The sequence below is a fragment of the Haliotis rufescens genome, unplaced genomic scaffold (assembly GCF_023055435.1).
Source record: "Haliotis rufescens isolate VD_foot unplaced genomic scaffold, xgHalRufe1.0.p SCAF_30, whole genome shotgun sequence".
Taxonomy (NCBI): Eukaryota; Metazoa; Mollusca; class Gastropoda; order Lepetellida; family Haliotidae; genus Haliotis; species Haliotis rufescens.
The window spans coordinates 5,304,367-5,323,217 of NW_025964002.1; the positions used below are offsets into that span (position 1 = coordinate 5,304,367).

The window sequence follows — 18,851 nt, forward strand, 5'->3', positions numbered from 1 at the left end:
TGATTTTGCATCAAAATGTAAATATGAAATGTAGATTATGTAATGAATTAAATGAGACGGTCCATGGACGTCATGAAAAATCATAAATACACAATTCTTTGGAATAGGCCCGTTTACAGCCTCCGACGTATCCAGGCCAACAAACCTGATCTTGTCCGTTTTGATAAATCCAATGAAATCATTTATATCATTGACTTTTCTCTCCCTTTTGACACTAATGTGCCTTAGGTTTGGTACCTCCCAATCTGTTGACAGACATTAGGAGACTACCTGGGTTTGCTAACAGGAATACAACCCTTCTGACAATCTGGGTAATGCAGAAGGCTGCAGTGTTGGGGAGTCTTCACATTCCCCGAAAGGTTCAGGGTGGGTTTGACTAGGCAGCGCTTCCCGGGAGAAGTCCCATTAGCTGTCTCGGTTGCATGGAGAGGGGGCTAGGACCCAGAGCTGATGATGAGCCTAACCAGCCTGAGACTGTGTCAGGATCACCCGAACCCTCTTTGCTGCATTTTTTAAATTTTAATCTGTACATAATAATACTTATATGATATGGTCCATCTATGGTACGACCCAGAATATGTAGAGGGCGTCATGAAAATGATATATACAATATGCTTTGGAATAGGTTCGTATGAGGCCTCAGGCTTGTCCAGGCCAACAAACCTGATGTTGTCCTTTTTGATAAATCCAATGAAATCATTCATGTTATTGCATTTTCTGTCCCTTTTGACCTAAATACAAGATACAATATGGGTCATAAGTGGTAGATAATAAGTGAGTTATTGGTGCTAGATAAAAGGATGGTTATAGATCCTATTTTAAATGTGAGCTATAGATATTAGATAATATGTTTATTATACATGCTAGATATTTTTGGGGGTTATACATGCCAGATAAAGGTTTCCACATGCCAACAATAGTGAAACAATATAAAATCTAACGCAGATTACAACTGATTCGTATCAGTGTTTTGCTGAATGACTTAGATCTAATCACAGGGTGGAATTGTTTTCGGGGGTACACAGTTTGAACGACGTGTAACAAATATGTCGTATTATAAACACGAATCAAGGGTCAAAGGTTGGACCGTTTTCCAATGTGTATCTCTTATAAGTCCCAAATTAAACAGACGCGGCAAATTCCTATATTTCCCTACGCACGAATCGTTGCACGTATTACCTGTATTATCGTTATCATGTAACAGTCGACAAACAAATGGTAGCGTTTACTTCCTTGTACTAGTATTTTCCTCCCAGGCACGACGCTATTCACATGATAACCCACATTTAACATCCGTAATAGTTGTTATTTATTCATCATGAAACTGCAACGTGAACTGATCTCATCGTGAAACTGTCATGCAACATGAACTGATCTCATTGTGAAACTGTCATGCAGCATGAACTGATCTCATCATGAAACTGTCATGCAACATGAACTGATCTCATTGTGAAACTGTCATGCAACATGAACTGATCTCATCTTGAAACTGTCATGCAACATGAACTGATCTCATCGTGAAACTGTCATGCAACATGAACTGATCTCATCGTGAAACTGTCATGCAACATGAACCTCACCCATCATGAAACTGTCATGCAACATGAACTGATATCATTGTGAAACTGTCATGCAACATGAACTGATCTCATCTTGAAACTGTCATGCAACATGAACCTCACCCATCATGAAACTGTCATGCAACATGAACTGATCTCATTGTTAAACTGTCATGCAACATGAATTGATCTCATTGTGAAACTGTCATGCAACATGAACTGATCTCATCTTGAAACTGTCATGCAACATGAACTGATCTCTTTTTGAAACTGTCATGCAACATGAACTGATCTCATCGTGAAACTGTCATGCAACATGAACTGATCCCATTGTGAAACTGTCACATGAACTGATCTCATCGTGAAACTGTCATGCAACATGAACTGATCTCATCGTGAAACTGTCATGCAATATGAACTGATCTCATCGTGAAACTGTCATGCAACATGAACTGATCTCATCAAGCAAGTGTCCGGTGACAGGAACGTTTTCATCACGAAACCGCCATGCCACAGGAACAGATCTAATTATTAAGCCTCCGTTTGACAAAACTAAAACTGCCCCTCTTTTCTCTCCAAAGGCATGGAAGCTACACGATCCGACAGTGTAACTATCATTTCACTTGTCACAGGCCACTCAGATGTACAGTATTGCAGCTTTTACCTTTAAAACATTCTGATCCTTCCGATCACAATTTATGAAGCTCTACCCATGAGCTACTGTTTGGCAGAGCAACATGGAGTCACGTTTGTTCAAGCCAACACAGGGGATCTTGCTCTCAAGGTCGTCAACGCTTAACGGCCTCAAGCACGACCATCATCTCGAGGAGAAAACATGAAAACAACCCGCTGGAGGCCATTCAGACATGTTAACGGCTTTTTCAAACTATCAATTATGGGTTTATAGCGAAGTGATATGTGGTGCGACGAAACGTGTCAACTCAAATGTTGTACTTTAGTAGGTCAAGAAGGTTCACGATCGTAAATGTCGTATTAGGTTTTATGTGCGGGCGCATGATCTGGTGTCACCGTTACTTATGCAACCATGTGCAGATTGAATGTTACTCGAAACAATCTCCTTCTTGTCAGCCCCAAAACACGTACAGATTTCGCGATGTATAGTTGTCTTTAGGAACCCATGCTTGCTTTAAATGATGCATGTCATTGTATCCCAATTGCGTGATCGATGCTCATGATATACTTCACTGGATTGTCTGGACCAGACTTGACTATTTACAGACGGCTGGCATATAGCTGGAATATTGCTACGTTCTCGTTATACAACAAACAAACAAACAACACAATGTGAAGTGCATTGATGACTGGGGAGAATATGTAGTGCAAAGGCGATATTTTATGGGTACTTCAAAAAACAAGTTTCATTACTTTGCTGTGTTTTTATTATTTTACAACAGAGTTGTACAGATGTAAATGTGAGAATGATTAAACCACAATACTCCATCAATATCAGTAATTATTATATATAATCTTATCTGGACTAGACAATCCAGTTACTAAAACATGGGCAACGATTCAAGCCGTCAGGTCATGATGACACGCCTTCAGCAAGGACAAAGGTCATCAAATCTAAGTTAGTGACCTGTTAGTGGGCGAGGTGAAATGGGATTTAACGTCGCATTCAAGATTATTGCACTTGTATAGCGACGTGCGTGCACGTGTGTGTGTTTTTTCCGTTTGCCGCGAGGATATGGTTACCTCCCTTTGATATCGATGTTGGACAAGGGGAAATAACATAATTTGTGATGAAATCAACGGATAGGTATAGTATCTTCGCCCCTCAGTTTAGATACGCTCGATTCTTTTGCAATCAGCAATTGAAGCCAAGGGTAGCCCAGTCCCTCTGCTAGGCGAATGAGGCGACTAGATTGACCAGGTGTAGTGAATGGTGAATAGTAGTATAGAGTCAGTAGGCAGGAACCTTTTTTGGTTGATCCGGTTGATCCAGGCGGATGCGAAGGTGATTGGCTGATCCAAGTCACGTGATCGGATAGGATGACTCATGCATCAACAGCGCGTCACAGGTGAGGGGGAATGAAAGGTGTGTGTTTATAAGACAGAAAAGAATTCATAAGAAAACAAAAGTAAAAGGTTATGAATAGAGCTATGTGTATAGCGTGCTGCCTTGAATAGACAGACCGTACCCGTCAGCCCAGTTTGAATTAAGCGCGCTTAACAACTGACGTGGCCTCGTCGTTTAACCCGTGCTCGCTAGAGCGTGCGACCTGGTTTTGATGAATGCAGGGTGTGTGTTGAAAGTATAAGTACCACAATGGAGACGGGTTAAGTCAACACGATATACGCCGGGTAATGTAGGAAAAAAAAACTGTACGTCTAGCTGGATCAGATCCATCTTATACGGTCTACACGTTGTACACCACGAACGTTAGACAACCTATATCGAAAAAAATACATAGAGACAAAATAGATAAGACTACGCAATCAGTAAGCTAGCAGTGTCGTTTAATTACATTTAGCGCGCAAGAACGAGGTAGTCACGTCACCCTGCATTGACTATAACGCTGAAGGCAGCCGGATTTCGAATCACCCCGCGCTGCGTACTATTGTGAACCATTTGTAAAGAATTATTCAGCCCTGTCCCGACTTGCATAGTTGATGTTTCAACGCTAGCGTTTCCATTTAACGCGATGACAAATAAACCGTACGGTTTGAGTTTTAACCGTGTATCATGATGTGCACAGTTTTACTTCAGAACGTGCTATTTTGAAAATAGATAGTTAGAACCATGTCTATGTTCAATAAGAAACTGATGAGTACATGTGCCCGTGTGACGGCACGAAGCTAGGTTTGTTGGGAAAGTGATGGAAGCCATCTATAGGACATTTTCATGTTTACAATACTCACCCTTAATTCGAAGAGAGAACAGAGTTTATCATGGAAAATTGTTTGACGAGGAAAATGTTTTATTGGAAATATATGTCGAAGTAGGTTTATTCATAGCTAATGTATAGCAGAGAGACTAAGCCACCGACCGCCCATAACAATGTCAACATACCCCGGCCTTACAATTAATGTCAACATACCAGCCTCGCCTGAAGCATCCCATTCATAAATGGTGTGAGCAGTGTCCCGTATTTATGATACGTTAGGGAAGATGTGTTGTACATTTGTTATTTTAAAAGGGAGTTATTTCAGAGAGGATATATATGGGTATTCCCCCCTCATTAAACTTTTCTTTCGTTGGTGTCTATTAAACGTATCCGGTATTTAATACATTTGAATGATGTAGGAAAAGTATGTGCGTGAAGATGTTGTACCTATATCCGAACACGAATGTATGACACAGGAAGGGTGTGTGGAATGCACTCGTCCTTGTAAGGGTAAAATACGCGTTTAAACTCACCATTTAAATGATGATGACATTACTTTTTAGATGTATAATTGGTATCAGTGAGTGAGTGAATTTAGTTTTACGCCCCACTCGGCTTTATTCCAGCTCTAGGACGGTGGTCTGTCAATAAACGAGCTTGGACCAGACAATCCAGTGATCAACAGCATGAGCAGCGATCTGTGCAACTAGGAACCGACGGCATGTGTCATCCGAGTCGGACCAACCGATCCCCGTCAGTCGCCGATAAGCATGGGTTACTGAAGGTCGAATTTTATAACCCGGGACCTTCACGGGTGTAGTATGACGAAGACTATATACTCATATGCAAAAAAAAAACCTGAGAAAAAAACAAAAACCAAACAATTCATTCGTAGCATTTATTGATTCGAGTCAATCGGTTCCATACAAAGCCGTGATATACGAATGGACAATAGTATTCACTCTGGAACATTATTTAGTCACTCATATACACATGCTGCTGCTGCTGCTCGAAGGCCCTATTGTTTAAACAGCGAGTCCACGTTTTGAAACACATTTCGCACTGTTGAATGTTTCCTTTTCTACGCTGTTTTAAGGTTGAATGGTTGTCTATAGTCTATGCTTTATCCATTGCTTGTAACGATTTCCGTCTAGGCGGTCCCAGTTTCACCATTCCTCTCACGTAGAGGGAAATTCGGCGTTTCTTATCGTTCAAACGCCTCAGTTTACGAGGTGTTTTCAAAATATGAATCAAACTAGACGCGTGGCGTTGACTCGGCATTCTCTTCTGACTGTTAGACTGATATAGTAGTGATGGGTATTTATGCCTAATCGTTCTGCTCACGGTCATCATCCTCCTCCTCGTCATCACCGTCGTTATCCTCTGCAACGCTATCAGATTCAGTCTCACTTTCTATTTCCGGCATATCCATCAAAGGCAGGATCTCTTTCATCTTGGGTTTTAGGAGGAGTTTGATTTTATTTTTGAGAACGGATTGTTCCGTGGAAGGATTCATGTCTCCCAGGTTGTATAGCATGTTTTGAAACAGAGGTGCCTCTTTAAAGTACGTGGTATATTCCATCGCATAGTTGAGAGTACTACGCACTAGTTCCTCCCACCTCAGTTTCAATCTTCTCTCAATCCATTCTTGCGTTCGTCCCTGTCGCTTGTACTGTTTTTTCTGCAGTTTCATCTTGACATGAAACGTATCGTACACCTGCTTCCAGATGCGTTGTAAGCCTACATTTTGCCACTCCTCGGCTTCCATATTAGTGAATGTTGACTTCCCACGTGGAGGTTTGACGGCAAGACCACTGCCTTTCTGGGAAGAGGCTAGGTCGTCAAAGTCACTGTCATCGTCATCACTCTCGAGCCTGGCACGCTTTCTCTTAGGTTGGCCGGACACCAGTGTTTGATATGTCGCTGTAGATCGTGCATGTTATCTATCAGCACCCCGCAATCTGCGCAAGCCGTGGCCATAGTCAATGATGTCTCACTACTCGTGTCTGAATCGGTTTCAATTGGCGTGAGCTGATGTTGGGGCAATCTCTCTTCTTGTGTCAGAGGACGATCCAGAGATTCTGTTGTAGTCAACTTCTCCCTACGCAGATCAGGTTCAGACTGTGCTGTTGTTCTCCTGTTTTCCTCATTTATGAGGTTAACATGCAGTCGATCCTTATCTTTGGTGGTAGGTTTTAGATCGATGGTGAGTTGTCCATAGGGTGTTTCAGTAACCTTTTCATACATAGCCATAAAGTGATCCATATGTTCGGGGAAAATTCTACGAGCGAAGAGTTTGATTTGCTGTTTATCTATGGGGGAATGAAACAGGGTCACATAATGCGCATTCAAAGCAATGTCTCTCGATTCCTTACCTCTCGGAAACAGATTTTGTATCAAGAGAAAGATCAATACATTCTTGTGATGTGAGGTTTGAGTAAACAACCGCGAAATACGCTTGTCGTGCTTTGCTTCGGCCAGGAAATCATCCAGGACCAACACGTTCTGTTGACGAGCATCAAAGTAATCCTCGTCCAAGATATCGTAGGGAATTCCTTTGACAAAGGTCAGCTGAGGCAGCTGCTCACCGAGGTCCTTATATAATGGCTGCCATTGAGTATAACACCAAACGATGCGGGTAGGTTGGGGTTGGATCAGGCCATGCCGGAGAACATGAGAGGTAAACACAGACTTTCCACAACCACTGGGTCCCACAACGAGCGCATTTGAGGGAATCAGGAACTTGAATTGTTCTCGAAGATCAGATATGCATGGTAAATGAGGCAGCCACGAGTGGACTTGCGATGGCGGCGGCGGCGGCGGCGGATGGGCTTGTAACGGCGGGTTGGCTTGACGCAGCGGCGGCGGTGGGTGGACTTGCGGCGGCGGCGGCGTTAGCGGGTGGGCTTGTAATGGCGGGTGGATTTGCGGCGGCGGCGGCGGCGGCGGTAGCGGATGGGCTTGCGGCGGCGGCGTTAGCGGGTGGGCTTGTAATGGCGAGTGGACTTGCGGCGGCGGGTGGGCTTGTAACGGCGGCGGCGGTATGCTATGTTTATTTCTCCTGTGTCGTAACATGACATCTCTCCTTGAAAACATTTTTTCACAGTCCGGACAGGTGGCAACCCCCATGGTGATCCAATACGGTGTGCGATTAGAGGGTATGAAGCTTTCTTTTATACCCTTGACTCTGTTGACGCTTCAAGGCAGCAATTGCCCGTTCCACCACAGCCTTCACCTCCGACACATGTTGTATTTTCACGGGTTGGGGTGTTGTCTTCGATCCCTGTTGGGTTGTCATCGTTTTCATTTTAGGTGTTACCTGTCTCTTCTTTGTCTTCAGCGTCGACTTCTTGGCTGCTTGTGGTTTCTTTCTCTGTTGTGATTTTCTCAACGTAGTCTTCCTAAATATATCTCTAGGGTCAAGTCTAATCTCTGATGCTTTCTTCATGTTGTTCACGTCCAATCCGTTTGCTGGCGAGAGTAAAACTGTTTGTCGGGGTACACTACTGTAGAGTTTATACTGTCTTACACGTGCAGGGATTCTTGGAAGACACTCTTTTCTTCACAGCACACTTGTGAGTATGTTAAAAAAGCGATCATATTAGTATATAGTCTTCGTCATACTACACCCGTGAAGGTCCCGGGTTATAAAAATCGACCTTCAGTAACCGATGCTTATCGGCGACTGACGGGGATCGGTTGGTCCGACTCGGATGACACGTGCCGTCGGTTCCTAGTTGCACAGATCGCTGCTCATGCTGTTGATCACTGGATTGTCTGGTCCAAGCTCGTTTATTGACAGACCACCGTCCTAGAGCTGGAATAATGCCGAGTGTGGCGTAAAACTAAATTCACTCACTCACTGATACCAATACATCTAAAAAGTAATGTCGTCATCATTTAAATGGTGAGTTTAAACGCGTATTTTACCCTTACAAGGACGAGTGCATTCCACACACCCTTCCTGTGTCATACATTCGTGTTCGGATATAGGTACAACATCTTCACGCACATACTTTTCCTACATCATTCAAATGTATTAAATACCGGATACGTTTAATAGACACCAACGAAAGAAAAGTTTAATGAGGGGGGAATACCCATATATATCCTCTCTGAAATAACTCCCTTTTAAAATAACAAATGTACAACACATCTTCCCTAACGTATCATAAATACGGGACACTGCTCACACCATTTATGAATGGGATGCTTCAGGCGAGGCTGGTATGTTGACATTAATTGTAAGGCCGGGGTATGTTGACATTGTTATGGGCGGTCGGTGGCTTAGTCTCTCTGCTATACATTAGCTATGAATAAACCTATATTTCCAATAAAACATTTTCCTCGTGAAACATTTTTCCATGATAAACTCTGTTCTCTCTTCGAATTAAGGGTGAGTATTGTAAACATGAAAATGTCCTATAGATTGCTTCCATCACTTTCCCAACAAACCTAGCTTCGTGCCGTCACACGGGTACGTATACTCATCAGTTTTCTATTGAACATAGACATGGTTCTAACTATCTATTGTCAAAATAGCACGTTCTGAAGTAAAACTGTGCACATCATGATACACGGTTAAAACTCAAACCGTACGGTTTATTTGTCATCGCGTTAAATGGAAACGCTAGCGTTGAAACATCAACTATGCTAGTCGGGATAGGGCTGAATAAGTGAACGCCCTCTATACAAATGGTTCATAATAGTACGCAGCGCGGGGTGATTCGAAATCCGGCTGCCTTCAGCGTTATAGTCAATGCAGGGTGACGTGACTACCTCGTTCTTGCGCGCTAAATGTAATTAAACGACACTGCTAGCTTACTGATTGCGTAGTCTTATCTATTTTGTCTCTATGTATTTTTTTCGATATAGGTTGTCTAACGTTCGTGGTGTACAACGTGTAGACCGTATAAGATGGATCTGATCCAGCTAGACGTACAGTTTTTTTTTCCTACATTACCCGGCGTATATCGTGTTGACTTAACCCGTCTCCATTGTGGTACTTATACTTTCAACACACACCCTGCATTCATCAAAACCAGGTCGCACGCTCTAGCGAGCACGGGTTAAACGACGAGGCCACGTCAGTTGTTAAGCGCGCTTAATTCAAACTGGTCTGTCTATTCAAGGCAGCACGCTATACACATAGCTCTATTCATAACCTTTTACTTTTGTTTTCTTATGAATTCTTTTCTGTCTTATAAACACACACCTTTCATTCCCCCTCACCTGTGACGCGCTGTTGATGCATGAGTCATCCTATCCGATCACGTGACTTGGATCAGCCAATCACCTTCGCATCCGCCTGGATCAACCGGATCAACCAAAAAAGGTTCCTGCCTACTGACTCTATACTACTGTGAATGGGTTGCTGTCATTGTATCAATTCAATTCAGTTTATTCGAATGTAACTGTACGGCCACAGGTCCATAGTACAGAATACATGACAATGTGGAAGCGGTTGAAAAAGTTACAAGGATTGGTTTCTTGATAAAATGGCATGATATATAAATAGAGATAGATTTCGTACAGCCGTGAGGCTAACATGTGATATTAAAGAGATAAACCTGTATTTTTTTGGATGTACATAGTATTTTTGTTCAATATATTATTTCCTTAAATTATCATATTTACAACATACAAGTAAAAATTATATTCATCTTCGACGACTTTTTAAAAAATATTGTCTACATAATCTTAAACATTTGGTATTTTTTTGTGCCTGCTAACTTCAAACATTAACCTGTGTGAGCTGCATCTGAATTGTGTAAAGATATTCTGCATTTTCTTAAATTTACATCAGTTACATAACTTTCTGCGCATATTTGCTTTTTAAAAAATCTATAATATTCTCAATTAACAGAAACAGTAGATCTCCATGTTTAAAAGTACATGTTAAAAAGCGTCTGTCTTATTTGTGATATGAACATTGCATGATTCTCTGAGAAACATTGGTTGTCCCAAATGTAACCATACCGACATTTATACAGTAGACATTTAACATTGTATGCCCAATTTTGATCTCCATTCTTTTCATACAATAACATCATATTATAACTGTTTTTGGTAATCTACTTCATCTTATGATTTTTATACCGTCATATATATACAAGGGCATGCGACCACATTCACCCTAAACCATTACGTTAGAAGTACTAAGTTTAACACCAAGAAATCTTTTACAAGCGTAAAAAAAATGTACGGGTTCAATTTCCTTACCTATTTTTGTGTCAAAAGGTTTAAAGACAAACTTATAAGCACAGTCGCTAAAATGTTCAAACATTTGTAAAATTCCCTATAACATCTTTTTAGCTTGGACTGTTGTATTACGCATATGTCGGATCTATGATAATGTACTCGAAACTATTAAAACAAGATATTTATATGAGATTTGAGTTTGAAGTAATTGTCCCCTAAAGCAACACTTTTCATTTTTTGACAGCGTATGTCCTTTGATAAATACAACAATTGTTGTCTCATCTAAGTTAACATTAAGTTACCATATAACACTGCAGCATAACATGGATCGATGGATAACTAGGAGATTTAACGTGCGCTTTCCGACTAAAGCGTATTTCGCACACGGGGAAGCACTTTATACTATTGGGAGAAAAAAAGCGTAATAAATAAATAAAGAAGTGCGACCCCAAAAAATGTAACTTTTACAGGACTAATCTAATAAAGCTGCGTGGGGTGGGGGGTTTGGCTGGGGGTGTGTGGGTGGTAATAAAATACTCAATAATACGGAAAATTTGGGCGTGGGTTGGAGGGGAGGGGGTCAAGCGTGGGAAGGCACGGCGTCGGCAGGCGAGCTTGTGTGGCGACCAGGGTGCCGTTTCACGAAAGCCTCTTAGCGCTACGACCTCCTAAACCACGTCGTAAAGCACCTCTTAAATATTTGTGCCGTTTCACAAAGACCTCCTAATTTTACACCCCACCGTAAACAACCTCCTAACCTACGATAGGTATGGGGCACTTGTAACTAGCTTACGACATCCTAAGTCAGCGTCTAATATGGCGACACTATTGAGAATTAAAGAAATTTTGAACAGGAGAAACATTAGGCGAGAGCGAATATTCAGGGATAGGACTGAAGTGTTGGATACTTTGACCGACACGGAACTGATTGCCAGGTATCGCTTTCCTCGACACACCATCCTACAGCTGGTTGATCGGGTCAGCGCGGATATCTCTCGGCCGACCCAACGTTCGTGTGCCTTACCTGTCCATGTGCAGGTGTTAGTAACGCTTAGATACTTTTCAAAAGGGGGATTCCTGAGCGAATTAGGAGATATACATGGTATTGCCAAATCAAGTGTTTGTCGCGTGTTGGAAAAGACGACAGATGCAATCGTAAAGTCGTATGACTTGATCCGGTTTCCAACGCCCGACAAACACGCTAAACTAGCGGAGGATTTCTTCCACATCTGTGGTTTTCCGAAAGTTGTTGGCTGCATAGATTGTACTTTGATACCCATTCAACGACCAGCATTAGATGAAGCAGTATATGTGTGCAGAAAAGGATTCCACGCCATCAATGTGCAAGCTGTGTGCGACGCCCAACTCCGGTAAATATCCTTGACGTCCTTGACCCTTGCAATGTAAACAAACAATCTAGACTTGCTGGTACTTTCAGATAATAAACGTCATTGTGTCATAATTGATTTGTCAACAGCTCATGTAGGCTTATTTATGTCCAAATGTTTCATAATTATTCGGCTTATTTAAATATTATTTTCTTAACAAATGTGGACTTGTGGATTTAGTTATTTATGTATGTATTTATTTATTTTTTATTTTTGCAGATTCACAAACATTATTGTCCAATGGCCAGGATCAACCCATGATTCACATATTTTCAACAACTGCAATTTGAAAAGGCATCTGGAGGAAGGGAAATATGACATCTGGCTTCTTGGTGATTCAGGGTAGGTACATGTATGTCCAAGTTATTTATGTCATGTTTGTCTTTTAAAGTATACATACATATATATCGGGAACATTAATTTATCAAAACATTATACATTAGGTATGCCTGTAGACCCTACCTCCTGACACCTGTCAACAACCCTGCAAATGAAAAAGAGGAGAAATACAACCGCTGTCATATTGGAACAAGGAACTCAGTTGAGAGGGCATTTGGATTGTGCAAATCTAGATTCAGGTAAATATTTAATTCATGGAAGGTTTATGTTTTAATTCAAGGTTTTTGATGAAGTAACTGGACTAATGAGCATGTGTATTGCTGATTGTATGTCATTCTGATTTCAAAATACCTGTGCTGTTGGCATGTATTTATATCATGATATAACATTTATACTAACAGGTAAAACGCATAATATAAAATATGCGTTTTACCTGATGATAAGTATTACTTGCTAAACTATAATTATATATGAAATGATGTATAAATATTACACCATGATAACTCATAAAAGCACTTGATGTGGATCTAACTATTATAGGAAAACGTAGTATAAATGTTATATCATGATATATTCATCACTATATTTGTAAACACAACTATATAAGTATGTTACATCTGCTTAGGTGTCTACACAAAACGACAGGATGCCTGTTATTCAGCCCACAGAAGAGCATCAAAATTATTACTGCCTGCTTTCAACTTCATAATTTGGCAATATTACTGAGGTTGCCTGAGCCTGATGTTCTTTGTGAGAATCCTGGACCAGAGGTGGACAGCAGTCCTGCTGATAACCACAACATGGATGGATGTAGAGTCAGGGGAAATCTTATCAACTCTAGGTTTTAAATGAGGTAGCATACATATCCAATTGTGATACTTTTACTAAGAGGCCACATAATGTCAATAATCACATACTAAAAGTTGTAAGGTTGCACTTTTTCAAAATCCAGCACCACTTTATGGCCTCACTTGTGAATATTGCATATTATTGTTTTTTGGAGTTTATGAAAATGTATTGTTTTTGTACATATGCTATATCCAAATAATAACACAAACAAACTAAACATCTTTGTGATCACAAGTAAACAGTAACATGAGTCACTGCCTTTAATCAAATTTGATTATGGGAGACAATGAGTTTCCAAATGATTTTTTATATTCAAATTTTTCTCTTTCCAGGGCCAGGCTCTGTCTTTGGATGTCACGGATGTCCCGCTGCACAGACAGAATTTCCTCAAGGAGAGACATCTTTCTCTCCTCCTGGGCTTGTAAGGACCTTATCTCTCCCAGAATGTCTTCTGAAAATATTTAGACAATTTTGGGTTATATCAATGATATTTGGATGTTCATTAATATTATTTTATTAAACATTTATGATCATGATATGTAATACTGAAACCACTACATTATGAACAAATATATGCCATACCTTCATTAGATGTTTTCTTGATCAGAGGCTTCCCTTTAGGTTTTCCTTGAAAACAAATTTATATTGTTATTAACTAGAATTCATGATATAGTGACTTGATTTTTTAATGTTAATACAAATTTACTATTGAATAAAATTGCATAATGTTTAATACATACTGGTTCTGATAGCAGGAGTCATCATTATATCCTCCAGACTGGCTTGGTTCTTTTCTGAAATGTATATAATATTTTTAAGATAATTGTAACTGCTAACATCTCACATGGGGTACCAGTATTCAGTTTGTTCATATGTATTTACAGCATACACTTGGATTTTTAGAATAAAATAGCACCAAGTATATGAATTTATTCACCATGTCAGTGTAAATTGTAACATTTGATTATCTTTATTATTAAAAATTATTTCATACCTGTGATAGTTCCACAATCATTTTCTCCTGTGCTTGTAGCTGTCAGTGGAGTGTAAAACACCTCCTGTGGAGAATCTGAAATAGATAAGTTGTGAGTGCACTAAAATATTTGTATTGAAGATATTGCTTAATTGTGCCTGACCGTTAAGTGCATCGAGAAATCTCAAATATTTCTTTTGTATACATGTGTTCATTTATAATACATTTAATATGTAAGGGGAATTTGCCAATATGCAGGAGGTATTAGTTTTTGAATATGGCAATATTTAGTTTATTTACATCTTCAAAACAAAGAAATAAATAAGTTTGAAGTATTATTTACCAAACATTAATGCCTGTGTAGCTTCTTCAGCTTCATCAGCTACTGAAGGAATCATGCTGAACACTGTTAAATAAATAAAACATATTTTTCATTGGTGTTATCATAACAAATACTGTCAATATGTCATAAATATACCATCAAATACCAATAAAACTTGATTAAGTTACATACTTTATTGACTTTAGTACACATGTACATGAATCCCAAGAAGGAAGTGTCATCATTACCAGGTGTTTCCATGCCTCCTGAGATCCCCTCAATAGCACAGGATGGAATCAGTTGTAGAATCTATTTAAAGAAGGAATTGGTGGCTATATTACTATAATAATAGTTTATTTTAAAATGTGTAATACACAATTAGTTTTTCATGAATTATGTCTATTGTCACACAAACTCAATATGTTTCAAACCATTTTACTTTATCAGGTACATATTGAAACATTTTGTTTGTAGGCTTCATGCTGACATGAATTTATGTTAATTATTTACCCTCTTTTCAGTTGCAGTTAGGTCATCTGGGGGTGGTCCACCACCAGTCCTCCTAGCATTCAGCCTCCTGGCTGACTCTGCCTTCTTCACACATCCCTTCATGTCCGTCCATTTCTTACGTACTTCATCCTCATTCCGGGTTATGTCACCAGTGGCATTTAGTCTGATATTCAAAATTATTATTATTTTATATTATTATGATTAGTAATGGTCTCATTTGTGAAAATTATTTGAAATTGGTATCTTTATTTAAAAATATGACTGTACTGTGTAAAATTCGTGTAAGATGTTACTTTATTTGTTCATCATGAAAAAACTGACAAGATTGATGATGTGGTTTTGAGGAACAATCACTCACCCACTCTCCTGTTCTTTCATATTTGATCATTATGCAATAATCATTAACAGTGAGAGGTTAATAAAATTTTGAAGTGAAGTGGTGGTTCGTAGTTGTTTATGTCATAAAGTGAAACCAAACAAATGAAAATAATCTGACCTTATTTAACTATCATTACATTATGTAATCCAGTATAGATCCACTTCTCTCAATAAACCTTTCCCCCCATTTCCAATTTGTTTCATTATACCTCACATTTTATGACCCTTGAAACACATGACAAATTCTTGTTACGTTTTTGAACATTCTGGGAAACAAATATGTAAGTTGAAATAAATAAACAAATGAATATATAGTGGAATGTCCCCCTGCTTTCATGGGTGAAAATCATAGACTCATTTTTATATTTTATGAGAGTTTCATTTTAAGGTTTCATCAGAATAAAAGGCGCTTACTTCGTGGTGATATCTTTCCAAATCTTCTTCTTTGTATTATTTGTCACTGTATTTGTAAAGGCCGAATTCAGCGTGTCAAAATTACTTTCCACGCCTGACACAATGATGTCTATGTCAGCCGAGGTGAAGTTTCTCTTTCTTTTCTTCAGTCCAGAAGCGTCCATAATATATATCTTAAGGTCGTCTGCCGCTACGAAGGGGAACAACTCTAATATCACAATCTTCCGTGTTTCCACACAAGAGAGTTACTATTTTTGCCGATGCAGCTTGTTGTCGCTGTTATTTACTATTTAAACCCTCACACTTGACAGCTATTGATGGAACTTTGATGTGTAACAGACTATCATTAAACTCGAACAGGTTTGTAGTTATCTATACACACCATATGAGCTTTTATTTCATTCATGTTTAGCATCTGGCTCTTTTTTGATAAAAATTAACAGGTGCGCTTCCATTTCCGGTTTGAATTGTATAGCGTTGCTATGCAAGTTAGGATGTCGTAAATCGTAATCTCACTCTTATCTTAAGAGGGGTTTACGACGGGCTTACGATGCCTTTGTGAAACGCTCGTAAGACAAGTCATTAGGACATCCTAAACTAGGTCGCAGCGGTTAGGAGGTCGTAGCGCTAAGAGGCTTTCGTGAAACGGCACCCAGGGCGTTTACTGGGAAACGCCAGTGAGGAGGAGGTTGGCGAGCTTGCATTCTTCCTGAGAGATGTCTTGGAAGGATCCCTTGACGAGACGAGCTGCCATGGCGGCGATGAAGTGTTCTGGGCAGGCGAGTTCGCTTTGCTCCAGAAACTCCTTGAGGTCCGTGAAGTTGTGGATGTCATGCTCAAACCGTTCGCCCTCTAGCATAACATGATGCGTCGTGATTTATAGGGCACAGATCCTGTCCCGCCCAGTGGTATGAGTGTAGTTTATGCTGATCCACTGTATTACGTACACTTTCATCACTACTTCAACGATGTCCACTACCCCTGCCCATCTCCCACCTCTGTACATCTCTCCACCTCTGCCCATCTCCCACCCCTGCCCATCTCCCACCCCTGCCCATCTCCCACCTCTGCCAATCTCCCACCTATGTACATCTCTCCACCCCTGCCCATCTCCCACCCCTGCCCATCTCCCACCTATGTACATCTCTCCACCCCTGCCCATCTCCCACCCCTGCCCATCTCCCACTCCTGCCCATCTCCTACCCCTGCCCATCACCCACCTCTGCCCATCTCCGATCCCTGCCCATCTCATACCCCTGCCCATCTCCCACCTCTGCCAATCTCCCACCTATGTACATCCCTCCACCCCTGCCCATCTCCCATCCCTGCCCATCTCATACCCCTGCCCATCTCCCACCTCTGCCAATCTCCCACCCCTGCCCATCTCCCAACCCTGCCCATCTCCCATCTCTGCCCATTTCCCAACCCTGCCAATCTCCCAGCCCTGCCATTCTCCCACCCCTGCCCATCTCCCATTCCTGCCCATCTCCCACCCCTGCCTGTCTCCCAATTCTGCCCATCTCCCACCCCTGCCTGTCTCCTACCTCTGCCCATCTCCCAACCCTGCCCATCTCCCACCCCTGTCTGTCTCCCACCTCTGCCCATCTCCCACCATGCCATTCTCCCACCCCTGCCCATCTCCCATCCCTGCCCATCTCCCACCCCTATCTGTCTCCCACCTCTGCCCATCTCCCACCCCTGCCCATCTCCTACCTCTGCCCATCTCCTACCCCTGCCCATCTCCCACCTCTGCCAATCTCCCATCCCTGCCCATCTTCCACCCCTGCCCATCTCCCACCCCTGTCTGTCTCCCACCCCTGTCTGTCTCCCACCCTGCCCATCTCTCACCTCTGCCAATCTCCCACCCCTGCCCATCTCCCATCCCTGCCCATCTCCCACCTCTGCCCATCTCCCACCTCTGCCCATCTCCCACCTATGTACATCTCTCCACCCCTGCCCATCTCCCATCCCTGCCAATCCTCTACCCCTGCCCATCTCCCACCTCTGCCCATCTCCCACCTCTGCCAATCTTCCTCTGCCCATCTCCCACCTCTGCCCATCGCCCACCCCTGCCCATCTCCCACCTCTGCCCATCTCCCACCTATGTACATCTCTCCACCCCTGCCCATCTCCGATCCCTGCCAATCCTCTACCCCTGCCCATCACCCACCTCTGCCCATCTCCCACCTCTGCCCATCTCCTATCCCTGCCAATCCTCTACCTCTGCCCATCTCCCACTCCTGCCCATCTCCCATCCCTGCCCATCACCCACCTCTGCCCATGTCCCATCCCTGCCCATCACCCACCTCTGCCCATCTCCCACTCCTGCCCATGTCCCATCCCTGCCCATCTCCCATTCCTGCCCATCTCCTACCCCTGCCCATCTCCCACTCCTGCCCATCTCCCATCCCTGCCCATCACCCACCTCTGCCCATGTCCCATCCCTGCCCATCACCCACCTCTGCCCATCTCCCACTCCTGCCCATGTCCCATCCCTGCCCATCTCCCACTCCTGCCCATGTCCCATCCCCGCCCATCTCCCATTCCTGCCCATCTCCTACCCCTGCACATCACCCACCTCTGCCCATCTCCCATCCCTGCCAATCCCCTACCTCTGTCCATCTCCCACCCCTGCACATCTCCATCCCTGCCAACAAGGCTTTCCTTGGCCAACACCTGCATCTGCGCATTAACTATCACAATGTAGGAGAACGATTCGAAGTAAATCCTTTGAAAACGTTAGTAGTTGAACATGTAGATACTATAGCACAACACTCATAATGACTTATAGCATCTACCCGAACATGTGATACAGTCATTGACAATGGACAATGGACCTCAACAACATTCAGATGTTGCTACAGTGGTAGAAGAGCTGTATTCTTTATGCAAATTCAGCTTCACGAAACCAAAATTTTAACGTAACATCAATATGCGCACGACCCTTGAGTTGAAACTACAGAGCTGTGCCACGAATCTCATGCAAGCTGGTATGGATATGTACATTCTGAAAACAAATAGAAAAAAAGGAAATACTTACCACTTAACAACAGATTCTCATAATCCGAT

General features: G+C 41.9%; 3 protein-coding genes across 4 annotated transcripts; 2 read left to right on the forward strand and 1 right to left on the reverse strand.

Annotated features, from left to right (window-relative positions):
* The first annotated feature begins 11,233 nt into the window (after positions 1-11,233).
* On the forward strand, positions 11,234-15,426 carry LOC124143135 (putative nuclease HARBI1). 2 transcript variants are annotated; one of them, XR_007217755.1, is made up of 6 exons: positions 11,234-11,979; positions 12,217-12,339; positions 12,441-12,575; positions 12,962-13,189; positions 13,518-13,606; positions 15,002-15,426. XR_007217755.1 is itself a non-coding variant. In XM_048380461.1 (5 exons), exons 1-4 carry the CDS (start codon positions 11,426-11,428, stop codon positions 13,182-13,184), a joined length of 1,035 nt encoding a protein of 344 aa, XP_048236418.1. In that variant the 5' UTR covers positions 11,234-11,425; the 3' UTR covers positions 13,185-13,189; positions 13,518-15,426. The 2 variants fall into 2 exon arrangements, 1 of the variants encoding a protein (XP_048236418.1); XM_048380461.1 differs by having other exon boundaries at positions 13,518-15,426.
* LOC124129455 (myb/SANT-like DNA-binding domain-containing protein 4) lies at positions 13,405-16,127 on the reverse strand. The gene is made up of 8 exons (XM_046492952.2): positions 15,783-16,127; positions 14,991-15,153; positions 14,729-14,789; positions 14,502-14,564; positions 14,180-14,254; positions 13,926-13,979; positions 13,768-13,812; positions 13,405-13,636 (listed from the first exon to the last, which is right to left on the reverse strand). The coding sequence occupies exons 1-8, from the start codon at positions 15,944-15,946 to the stop codon at positions 13,446-13,448; spliced, it is 816 nt and encodes a 271-aa protein (XP_046348908.2). The 5' UTR covers positions 15,947-16,127; the 3' UTR covers positions 13,405-13,445.
* Positions 16,128-16,866: 739 nt separating this feature from the next.
* Positions 16,867-18,489, forward strand: LOC125384515 (extensin-1-like). The gene has a single exon (XM_048404002.1). It carries the CDS (start codon positions 16,867-16,869, stop codon positions 18,487-18,489), a length of 1,623 nt encoding a protein of 540 aa, XP_048259959.1.
* The last annotated feature ends 362 nt before the right edge of the window (positions 18,490-18,851 follow it).

Coding starts and splice junctions, on each gene's coding strand:
- LOC124143135 (XM_048380461.1), top strand. CDS start 11,426: ATGGCGACACTATTGAGAATTAAAGAAATTTTGAACAGGAGAAACATT. Junction 11,980..12,216: donor GTGTGCGACGCCCAACTCCG/GTAAATATCCTT, acceptor TTATTTTTGCAG/ATTCACAAACATTATTGTCC. Junction 12,576..12,961: donor TTGTGCAAATCTAGATTCAG/GTAAATATTTAA, acceptor ACATCTGCTTAG/GTGTCTACACAAAACGACAG.
- LOC124129455 (XM_046492952.2), bottom strand. CDS start 15,946: ATGGACGCTTCTGGACTGAAGAAAAGAAAGAGAAACTTCACCTCGGCT. Junction 14,790..14,990: donor TAACTGCAACTGAAAAGAGG/GTAAATAATTAA, acceptor TTCTTTAAATAG/ATTCTACAACTGATTCCATC. Junction 14,255..14,501: donor TACACAGGCATTAATGTTTG/GTAAATAATACT, acceptor TATCTATTTCAG/ATTCTCCACAGGAGGTGTTT.
- LOC125384515 (XM_048404002.1), top strand. CDS start 16,867: ATGTACATCTCTCCACCCCTGCCCATCTCCCACCCCTGCCCATCTCCC.